This window comes from Pristis pectinata, chromosome 3, assembly GCF_009764475.1.
Source record: "Pristis pectinata isolate sPriPec2 chromosome 3, sPriPec2.1.pri, whole genome shotgun sequence".
Lineage (NCBI taxonomy): Eukaryota > Metazoa > Chordata > Chondrichthyes > Rhinopristiformes > Pristidae > Pristis > Pristis pectinata.
Window position 1 is genome coordinate 5893675 of NC_067407.1, and position 12085 is coordinate 5905759.

Below are 12085 nucleotides of genomic sequence, written 5' to 3' on the forward strand. Positions count from 1 at the left end.
ACAGGAGCCTGAAGACCCAAACTCAATGTTTCAGGAACAGCTTCTTCCCCTCCGCCATCAGATTTCTGAACGGTCCATGAACCCATGAACACTACGTCGTTATGCCTTTTATTTGCACCTTTTCTTCATTTTGTAATTTAGAGTAATTTTCATATCTTTGCACTGTACTGCTGCTGCAAAACAACAAATTTCACGACACTTAAGTCAGTGATAATAAATCTGATTCTTCTTCTCCCATTAAATCTTTGCCCCTCAGCACTGTTCACCAACATCCTACCCCCAAGAAATCTACCTCAATGCTTTCAATTCAGGGCACAGAGAAAAGCCTTAACTTCACCTTTGTTATCCCCCAATATACCTGTGCCTTGGGATTTTATTTTAAAAAGTAGGACCTTGGTGTTATTCACCCAGTTTCCTGGCTTGCATTGCACTGTACATAATGATCCATTAATAAAGCAGTATACAGACATCTGTTTGATGGCAAAGGAAAGAATCAATCAGCACGTCGTTGTAAAGTCAAGCATATCACACCCTGTATCACTGTGTGTTGAAAGTTCTCTTCCCTTCCAATGAGCCCTGTGCTGACACAGACCATTGTTTCGGGTTCAGCAGAGTCCCAGGACACCAACTCAACTGTTCGAACTGTGACTAACAAAACAGATCATGAGTTAGGAAAAGAAATGGCGTCAGCCAAAACATCTTACCACAATGATGAATGCAACTGGTCCGATGAAACTCCAGATGAAATGATTATCGTTCCTGAGCCAGCAACTGGAAGGAGAGGACAGATGTGTGTTGAGTATAAAATCCACACTTAAAATTCCCATTTACTATCTTGATAAAAGTCCTACCGATGGTTTCACACTGGGGCTGTGGGATCTGCTGGCTTGCTGACATTTATTGGATGCCCTTGATGAGTTTAAGTAAGGTAGACAAAGATGTTCCCATTAATTAATGAAATGAGGATTAAAAAGGTTTAGGGTAAAAGATACAGTGAGGATATGAAGCAACACAAAAAGCTCTGGAGGAACTCAGCGGGTCAGGCAGCATCTATGGACGGAAATGGACAGTCAACATTTTGGGACAAGACCCTTCATCTGGACTGTCCACCTCCCCCCACAGATGCTGCCTGACCCGCTGAGTTCCTCCAGCTCTTTTTGAGTTGCTCCAGATTCCAGCATCTGTAGTCTCTTGTGTCTCCACTGAGGATATGAAGCAGAATTGTTTTGTGCATTGAGTGGTGAAGATCTGGAACTCGCTGCCTGTGAGGATTGCAGAAGCAGAGATGATTAATGATTTCAGAAGGAAATTAGATAGGCACTTGAGGGAAATAATCTTGCAAGGCTGCAAGGAGAGAACAGGGGAATGGCAGCATGAACTAGCTAGCATAAACTTGATGTATTGAATAGCCTTCTTCTTTGCTGTAGTATCTCCATGAATGCAGAAGGTCCTAGTGGGGTGGATAAGGAGCCATGAAATGTCATACTGGTTGGAAATGGTGCCCTCTACGGTGACCCTGGTTTGCGGAGTTGTTGGATCTGACCTTCTGCAATTACATACCCAGTGAAAGCAGTCGTTTTCTGACCAGTGCAATGCATTTTCTGACCCACTGGATCTGTGGGTTTTGAAAGTTTCAAAATATCTCCCGAAATCCATTTCCCTCATGATATCAACTCCTTGACACTCGACACTGTGGAGTTTGCATGTTCTTCTTGTGACCACATTTGTGCTTGGATTACCTCCCATCTTCCTAAAACGTGCAGGCCGGTAGGTTAATTTGATACCATAAATCGCCCCTGGTGTGTAGGCGATAGACTATGAGGCCTGTTGATGGGAATGTGGGAAGAACAAAGTGGGTCAGGGTAGGATTAGTGCAAAAATGGGTGCTTGAAGGTCAGCACGGACTCGGTGGGCTGAAGGGCCTTTTTCCCTGCTGCATCTCTCTATGACTCCTTGTTGGAATGAGAGACCAAGGGGCAGCCATGAGTCCTTGTGTAGAACCACAACTGGGCAATGCCCCTCCTTGTTTGAGACCAAAAGACACATTGCCTAGATCTACATGGAGACACAGACCTGATGCAGGGTTCTGACCTGATACGTTGACAATCCCCTTCCTCCCACAGATCGTTGCCTTGAGATACATGCCTGGGAAGTGGCATTAATAATCAGTAGTTTATTGTACTCTCCCTCCAGAACATAGTTCCATAGGCTTCATTGGATATTGGATGTAGAATACTATTAGCTGGTAGCACCCAGCTCATGTACCGCTAAATTTCCCGCATTGATTGACTAGTCTGGAGAAAATAACCCTGCCCAAGGTCTTCCAACCTCTCAGGTATTGAGGGCAACTGCAGCACAGAAACTTCTACACCTCTCTCACATTAGCTAACTCAGTATCAACCGGTGTCTGAGTCAACCTGTGGTTACAATTTGTGATTCTGCAGAAGGCTTGAAGAGACACATGACAGATGCATGGGTAGGGACGGTTTAGAGGGATAAGGGCCAAATGCAGACAAATAGGACTAACTTAGATGGGTTTCGTGGTCGGCATGAACGAGCTGGGCCAAAGGGCTTGTCCCGTGCTGTATGATTCTATGACTCCAGTCTTAACAAAGCATGAAGTACCTTGTACTGGGCACCAAGGCATGTATTCTTTAAAGGATAACCCTCTGACCATGCTATTCTCACTGACACTTGTATGCTTTGTTTTAACTAAATATATAAAATTATGAGAGGCATAGATAGGGTAGACAGTAAGAAACTTTTTTCACTGGCAGAGGGATTCAAGGTGAGGATTTCAAGGTTTGGAGGGGATCGGAGGAAGAATATTTGTCACCGAAAGCATGACTGGAGTCTGGAAAGCACTGCCTAAGGAGTTGGAAAAGGCAGAGACTCTCACAACATTTAAGAAGCATCTGGACAAGCACTTAGATCACCAAGCAATAGACCAAGTGCTGGTAAATAGGATGGTAATTGGTTTATCATTGTCACATGAAAAATGAGGTACAGTGAAAAACGTTGTTTTGCGTGCCATCCATACAGATCATTCCAAACATAAGTACATTGAGGCAGTACAAAGGGAAAAACAATAACAGAATGCAGAACATAGGGTTACAGTTACAGAGAAAGTGCAGTGCAGGCAGACGACTAGTCTAAGGGCCATGACGAGGTAGATTGAGAGATCAAGAGTTCATCCTTATCATACAAAGGGTCTCTTCAACAGTCTTAAAACAGAGGGATTGAAGCTGTCCTTGAGCCTGGTGGTACTTGTTTTCAAGCCTTTGTATCTTCTGCCCGATGGGGGAGGGGAGAAGAGAGAATGTCCGGGGTGGGTGGGGTCTTTGGTTATGCTGGCTGCTTTACCAAGGCAGCGGGAAGTGTAGACAGAGTCTATGGAGGGGAGGCTGGTATAGATGGGGACTTGATATTCAATATTAACGTGGTGGGCTGAAGGGCTTGGTTCTATACTGTTTGACTCTATGACTTGACATAAACTTTACTTTTAGCAACATAATCGCCCAAAGCTACGGAGTGGAGAAAAACGGAGCTGCCAGCGATCAACTTACACTTTCTTTGTCCCGTAGCTCTTATAGTCAATGGCTGCCGAGACTCCCACGATAATAGCCGGAATGAGGTAGCCGCAGAGGTAGAAGTATTTTTTCCGAGAGTATTCGCTCTCAAAGACCTCCACCAGCATGAGATAGAGCTGAACACCTTCCAAGCACATCCAGACAAAGGCAGCCAGGAAGAGGAAGTGGAGCAAACCAGCAAATATGGAGCAGGCGATCTGAAACAAGAGAAAGACCCTTTCAAAAAAGAGGAGGGAGAAGGAGAGCTTTGGGACAATCAAAATAGGAATGGGAGGAGAGCTCTTAGCATCTCCTGCCTTTCAACATCATCGGTGTAACAGTTAGCGTAACGCTATTACAGCGCCAGCGACACGGGTTCAAATCTGGCCACTGCCTGTAAGGAGTTTGTACGTCCTCCCCGTGTCTGCGCGGGCTTCCTCCGGGTGCTCCGGTTTCCTCCCACATTCTAAAGATGTACGGGTTAGGAAGCTGTGGGCGTGCTATGTCGGCGCTGGAAGTGTGGCGACACTTGCGGGCTGCCCCCAGAACACTCTACGCAAAAGGTGCATTTCACTGTGAGTTTCGATGTACATTTGACTAATAAAGATATCTTATATTTATCCCCATTTTTAACAACAGACTACCAATCTCAGATTTAAAATTAACAATGCAGTGAGCAGCAAAGTTGTTTGTGGAAGAAAGTTCCAAACTTTTGCAAAGTTTTGCATGCAGAAATGTCTCCTAACTGCACTTCTACAATGCCTGCCTCTGATGTTAAGACTTTAATCCCCAGTCCAAGACTCCCTAAACAGCAGGAATGGATCCTCCAGTTACACCTGATCAATTCCTCCATCTTGTCAAGGTAAATCAAATTATCTCCGAGTGGTCTGAATCTTGGGGAATACAAATCTGCATGACTTCTCTTTGTAATTTAAACACAACAGACCAGAGAGTATTTTGGTAAATACTACCGTCTTAAAGTCCATTGTTCAGAGTGAACACGTGTGTGAAATCTGGATCCACCAATGTACTCACCCTGTAGATATAAAAGCTGGCATTCCATAGCCTTTTTGATTATTCCCATAATCTCTTCCTGACATTGGCCAATACAAACCCTTATTTTCTTCAGACCTTCCTATTATTTCCATCTAGGAAGCTCTCTTTGTTTCATTCATTTTAGACTCAATCCGGATACCTTCGTTTGCCACAACTTTCTCTATTCTGTTGATTTATTAACATCTCTTTGTTATTTCAGGTTTCCATCTGCATTGTTTATAATGTTGACCAAACTGTCTTTGAGAAGGTGGCGGTGAGCTGCTTTCTCAAGATGCTGTGGTTCTGGGGAGGGAGTTCCAGGATTTCGATCCAGAGACGATGAACTTCCAAGTCAGACTTGTATACGACTTGGAGGGGAACCTGCGGGTGGTGGTGCTTCTTGGTGATGGGTTTGGGAAAAGCTACCTTTCCCACTTATTAGTTCTGGGACAAGTTATACTGAATGCACATGCTGAATGCACTTAAGAAATGTATGATGTTTCTTAAAAGAGTTAGTTTGCTTATTGCAAAAATTGTGTGACTAATCGCTGCATTTATACATTCTACCAGTAAACAGCTAGAGGGCTTTCCACAACTCCCACTATAATTTTAAATCCTTTTCCATTTCTAAATACTACCTATTAGATTTTGAATGCCTGTCTGTTGCTTGTTATATCCTTGTTTCATCAAAGACATGATTTTATCTTTAATCACTAAGGATACAAGTAGCAAGAATGGACCATGAATATGAAGGCAAGATGGGCCAAATACAGACACAGGGGACTAGCTCAGGAAGACACCATGGTTGGCATGGAGGAGTTGGGCTGAAAGGCCTGTTTCTGTGCCGTTAAACTCCGTGACTTTAGGGCTACCCATCACTAAGGTCACCACTCATCACCACCCTTCCTTCCTATCCCCATACACTACTATCATGCAGAAAACATACGACTTGTCACTCCTCACCCCAACCCATTGCCTTGGAGCTTCTTGGCTGGAAGCCATGGCACAATGAGTTTCTGTTGGCTTATTGACCACTTAGCCCAGGCCGACACAATGAAAGTGGCAAGATACACATTCATTCTAACCCAGGGCAAGAATGACAAGCCACTTCGCCAACCATAGAAGCATCTTTGCTCTCTATAACTCACAACGCAAGGCCAGAGACAATTATCACCTGGTGTACACTCTAAGAACTCAATCAATTGTTCACTGCCTTCCCTTCAAGAACGAAAACAATAATGTCCATCGTTCAAAGAACCTGTGACATTTATACAAATGACGAATCACCACAGGCCCAATTGTAAGTTTTGCAATTGCTAAATAATTCATCATCTTTCTATGTAATTACATTAAAAAATCATAATGCCAATCGCAAGTGCATCTAGTCTATGTGACCTCTGGAACCTTCCTTGGAAGCTACAATATTTGATGAGATGAGCCGGGATACTGGATGAATAAATGGATGGCAATTATCAAGGATTTGATGGGTTATTAAACAGAAAAGCACTCCACAATTTTTGGTCTTTGTTTCAAAACAAATTCCTGGTGGGCTCTTGGATTCAAATTGAATTAAATGTAAAGGTCCTGGTGCTTTCAACTCCAGTATTGGGATGCACACCGTACCAAAGATAAAGGCTACATCCCTCAAACCCTAGAACTCACAAGGGAGGAGGGAACAAGAAAGAGTGCAAGTGAGATTATAAAGAGGAGAGAGCAAATGAGAGCGGGAGGATGAAGCAATGGGAAAAAAAGTCAGATAAGAAAAAATAAGGAGAATAGGGAAAGCAAATATGCAAGAGAGAAAGCAAGGACCAAAGGAGAAAAGAGTGACAACTTGCATTTATTTGGCAAATTTCAGTGAGTTAAGGTATCCCAAAACGCTTTACAGCTAGGGAAGGGTTTTTCAAGGGGCAATCGCTCCTCATGATTCGAGGAACACGGATAGCAAGTTCACACATTCCAGCAAAATAATGGATGAACCTCTTTGCTGAGAGACAATTGTCATCTAGGGCACAGCGGATAACTCGCCTACTCTGAAAATTGTGACGGGGATCATTTACACCCAGCCAACACAGCGAGCAGTAGGACGCTTTGTGGAAAGACTGACTGGGCACACAATGGGTCCAGAGATTGGAGATGCCAAGCCTGGCTTTTACAAAGCAAGGTAAGGCTGAGAAGGAAGGAAGTTTTCTGGTCTTGAGAACAGGATAGAGCTAGGAATTTATTGGCTAAAATCGTGTTTTGGGATGTCCTGAGGAAACCAGGTGCCGTACCAACAAACACTTTGCATTTAAGCAGCAAAAGATCCCAAAGCATTTCACCAGAGCATTTTCAGACAAGGTTTGATGCTCAGTAATTGAGAAGATGTTTGGGCAGCTGAGCAAATGTTTGGTGGGAGAGGTAGATTGGAAAGTGTATCTTAAAGATTGGGGGAGGTAGGGAAGTTTAGGGGAGGGATTCTGCAGCTTGGGGGCAGGCAGCTGAAGGCAGGACCACCAGATGGTGCCGCAAAGAAAGTCAAGGATGGTGTGACCAGTTATGGGGAAGGGTAGAGATCTCAATGGTTTGTGGGGATGGTGGGGGGGATGACAGAGGGAGGAGAGATGAGGCCATGGAGGGATGTGGCAATGAGGGTGCATCTATTCCGACAGGGAATCAGGATCCCAGTGCAGTGTTGCTGCAGAGAGGGGAAAGCGGTTGGATGAGGGCAAGAGTATCACCAACCAAAGGATAGAGAGAGTGAGAGAAAGAGAACAGGAAAGAGAGACAGTCAAAATATATGAGAGTTCATCACAGAGTTGTGTTATCAAGTAGGGGGCAGGGGACATCTCGGAGGATCTATCCAGGGCCCAACACATTGATGCAATCACGAAGAAGGCACGCCAGCAGCTCTACTCCATTAGGAGTTTGAACAGATTCGGTACGTCACCAAAGACTTGCAAATTTCTACAGATGTACGGTGGAGAACATTCTGACTGGTTGCATCACCGCCTGGTATGGAGGCTCCAATGCGCAGGATCGCAAGAGGCTGCAGAGGGTTGTAGACTCAGCCAGCTCCATCACAGGCACAACCCTCCCTGCCACCGAGGACATCTTCAAGAGGCGGTGCCTCAAAAAAGTGGCATCCATCACTAAGGACCCTCACCATCCGGGACATGCCCTCTTCTCATTAGTACCACCAGGGAGGAGGTACAGGAACCTGAAGACCCACACTCAATGATTCAGGAACAGCTTCTTCCCCTCCGCCATCAGATTTCTGAATGGTCCATGAACCCATCAACACTACATCATTGTTCCTTTTTTTTGCACTATTTATTTATTTGTGTAATTTATAGTAATTTTATGTCTTTGCACTGTACTGCTGCCGCAAAACAACAAATTTCATGACATATAAGTCAGTGATACTAAACTTGATTGTGATTGAGCACTTCTTATCGAGCAGTTGACAGGAGAATCACCCTGGGACAACTGGCGGATCAGCCCAGTTATCTCCATCCATGGAGCTCAGTGTGTGTGGCTTCCATCGGGTAACTCTGACCCTAATCAGCTGCTTCAAATTTACAAGCTTCAGGAGAAACTGCCCAACCCCACCTCTCACAACACCATTCTTTGAAAAGTGGTTGTTGGAACCAAAAAGTAGTTGTTGGAACCAAAAGAATTAGCCCAGCAACGTAGTCCAATTAAGGAGATAGGCTAGCTGGTGCATAAGTTGAGGGGTGACCTAACAGGGGTATATAAGATCATGAGGGGCATAGACAGGGTGAAAGCACACAGTCTTTTTCCCAGGGAAGGGGTGCTAAAAACAAGAGGGCATGGGTTTAAGATCAGAGATTTAAAAGGGGCATCAGGGGCATTGAGTCTAGGAGTTGAGAAGTTACAATGCAGTTATATAAGACACTTGTGAGGCTGCACTTGGAGTATTGTGTACAATTTTGGTCACCTTGTTTTAGGAAAGGTGTTATTAAACTAGAAAGAGTGCAGAAAAGATTTACCAGGATGTTGCCTGGGCTTGGGGGCCTGAGTTACAAGGAGAGGTTGCGTAGTTTAGGACTATTCCTTGGAGCGTAGGAGATTGAGGGGTGACCTGATAGAGGTAGCATGAGGGGCATGGACGGTGAAAGCACATAGATTTTATCCCAGGGAGGAGGTGCTAAAAACAAGAGGGCATAGGGTTAAGATCAGAGATTGAAAAGGGACATTGGGGCAGCTTCTTCACGCAAAGGGTGGTGCATATTTGGAATGAGCTGCCAGAAATAGTGGTTGAGGTGGGCACATTAACAACATTAAAAAGCCATCCAGATAAGTACACGGATCAGAGAGGTTTAGAGGGCTCTGGGCTAAACGCAGGCAGATGGGACTAGTCAGCAGTTGGGCTGAAGGGCCTGTTTGCATGTGTATGACTATGTTAATGGGTGACACAGTTTTAATCAGTCCTTGCATGCACCCCCCCCCCCCCCCCACTCCATCAACAGCAACAAACTATCTACTGGCCCCTGTCTCATCCCTCCCCTTCTCCTCTTTATACCGGCCATCTCCCCTCTGCAGTCTCAGTCCTGAGGCATGGCCTTGACCTGAAACGTTGACAATTTCTTCCCTCCCAACTTCTCCCCCACAGATGCTGCTCGACCCACTGAGTTCCTCCAGCAGATTGTTCGTTGCTCCAGGTTCCAGCATCTGCAGTCTCTTGTGTAACCCCCCCTCTTCCCCCCCCGCCCCCCCCACCCCCTTCAAAGTTCAGACTTGGGGAATGGGCAGCTGTGCAGTGTACCACAAGGCGGTCATCAGCACCCATACTTCCTGCTCAGACCTCAGCTATCTGACCTGTAATGCCGTAAAAGATAACACTACACATTTCAAAATAAACATTAAATCATAAAATGTCAGTTCGTGAGCACTGGTTCACACACAGTGTCAAGAAACAGCTGAACTTGACAATTTATCTCTTGGCCAATGCAATCCCCAAGACTAGTGTTTGGGACTTTCTTTCTTCCTTCTGCAAAAATCAGCATCTGGTTGTTGTCTGACTGCCCTGCTCCCTCATACCACTGCTGATGTTAATCACAACATTCAGAGTATTTATGGGGATGACACAGCCGCCTTAATGGACCAGTCCTTCAATGGTTGTACTTCCAGATGAAGAATTAGCCCAGCAACAATGTGGACATGCATACCAGTGAAGTTAGAGTTAACGAGTTAACGTACGTACCAGTGAAGTGCCTCTGGTCCTGATATCTCAACCATACATTACAGATGAGCTGTACCCACTTTCACATTATCTGATTCTGTTAGGACAGAGAGAGCTTCTGACATAGATTAGATGAAGGGGGAATCCAAAACTAGGAAGCCACTGACATATGAATGAAAGTCGCTATGAAAACTAATAAGATATTCAGAATAAATTCTTTTACCCCCAAAAATATGGAGGCCATGATCACATTGGTATGGCTGAGGAGATGCATCAGAGGAAAACTGTAAGATATGCTGATAGGTGTGAGACCAATGTGACATGTAACCACTGTTAGATTCAACTGTTTTAAATAGTTTTTTAACATGTATAATGTTTAATATACCTCAAGTGGCTGCACAAGGTATAACTGCTTTTTAACTTACTGGTTCATCCATCAGGTGAAAATGTGTTTTCTCATTGGTCGGTTTTGCCACAGGTATCTAATAGGTTTTCTGACTGGACTATTGTTTGCTAAGGAGCACCTCTTATCTCAGGTATAAAAGGTGTCGTTTTTTTGTCAATCTCTCTCTTTCCCCTTACTCTGTTCCCCCTCCCCCTCGCTCATCTTTAGTTCCTTTTGTCTCAGCTCATCTCCTAGTAGTAAACGTGCTCAGTGGCTGTTTCTTTGCTTCAAACTTTTCCAGTAAAACTTTGTGAACCCCAAGTTGTTTTCAACTTATTCGTGGACTCCTGAAAGAACCTGCAGATTTGAAAATAACTGGGTCTGACAGCACTGATACGGGAGCTGTTGGTCTGAATGGTTTATTCCTATGCTGTAAATCCTAAACCCTGCAGAACAATCAAATTCGTAATCTGCTTCACCATCAAGTGCTCCAGGCAATTATGTCCTTCCAGTAATCCATAAACATACTTGATTTATGAACTTGCCATCTAGAACATAGAACAGTACAACACAGTACAGGCCCTTTGGCCCCCGATGTTGTGCTGACCTGTATAAACACCTACTCCTTGACTAATCTCACCCTTCCCTCCTACACAGCCCATAACCCTCCATTTTTCTCACATCCACTTACCTATCTAAGAGTCTTTTTAATATCCCTATTGTATCAGCCTCTATCAACATCCCCAGCAGTGCATTCCAGGCACCCATCACTCTCTGGGTAAAAAAACCTACCTCTGACATCTCCCCTCTGACCTTAATCGGATGTCCTCCGGTATTGGCCATTTCCGCCCTGGGGAAAAGGTGCTGGCTGTCCACTCTATCTATGCCCCTCATAATCTCGTACACCTCTGTCAAGTCTCCTCTCATCCTGCGTCGCTCCAAAGAGAAAAGCCCTAGCTCGCTCAACCTTTCCTCATAAGACGTGTTCTCTAATCCAGGCTGCATCCTGGTAAACCTCCTCTGCACCCTCTCTGAAGTTTCCACATCCTTCCGATAATGAGGTGACCAGAACTGAACACAATACTCTGTGTGGTCTAACCCGAGTTTCACAGAGCTGCAGTGTTTCCTCTTGGCTCTCAAACGCGATCCCCCAACTAACGAAGGCCAGCGCACCGTCTCTCCTTGTTTAATGTGACAAGTTGGCTGCTGTTAAGCAAGGCCTGAATTGTAGGCCCGAAGTACTGTAAGGTTAAGTATGTTACACCCAAGTTTTTGGGTATAAAGTCTCATTCATTTCGCAACAGCCACAACAAGGAAATCAATCACCTGGCCAGACCCTTACCTGGTAGTTCACCTTATTGACGCCCACGAGGAAGATAAATTCTGCGACAAACAGATTAATGCACAGGTTCTTGTGGATGGTGTTACGGTCGCTCTGGAGGCCTCGAAAGAAGCAGAAGGTGAAGATGCAAATGCCCAGGCAAACGAGGGAGATGATGATTCCCACCCAGGTGATGATGGAGAGAATCAGCTCATGCATTCCGTTGGTGAACTGCAGGCAAAGGTTGAAGGAAGGTTTAGCATGTACGAACAGTGACCTACAGGTAACGGCTCACCCACCCTGCCTCCCCCGCACAATTGCAACCCACTCCCTTATGAAGAGAGAAGTCACCTTAAATTCCAGATACTTGGTGAGACGGCAATTGGAATATTGTGTGCAGTTCTGGCCGCCCAGCTATAGGAAGGATCTCATTAAGCTGGAAAGGGTGCAGGAAAGGATGTTACCTGGACATGATGGCTTGAGTTATAAAGGAGAGGCAGGTAGGCTGGGGATATTTTCCCTGGACCACTGGAGGCTGCATAGTGACTTTTCAGAGATAAACATAGCATCATGAGGTAGATAAGATCATA

The 12085-nt window shown here is 44.9% G+C and overlaps 1 protein-coding gene across 6 annotated transcripts in view; it reads right to left on the bottom strand.

Annotated features, from left to right (window-relative positions):
• Positions 1-12085, bottom strand: part of adgrl2a (adhesion G protein-coupled receptor L2a) — a 775507-nt gene that overhangs the window by 45764 nt on the left and 717658 nt on the right. For all 6 annotated transcript variants that reach the window (XM_052010661.1, XM_052010657.1, XM_052010658.1 and 3 more), the window contains 3 exons: positions 11517-11726; positions 3567-3787; positions 705-771 (listed from right to left, as the gene is read on the bottom strand). In XM_052010661.1, coding sequence (XP_051866621.1) covers positions 705-771; positions 3567-3787; positions 11517-11726 — 498 coding nt within the window. The remainder of the gene's footprint in view (positions 1-704; positions 772-3566; positions 3788-11516; positions 11727-12085) is intronic.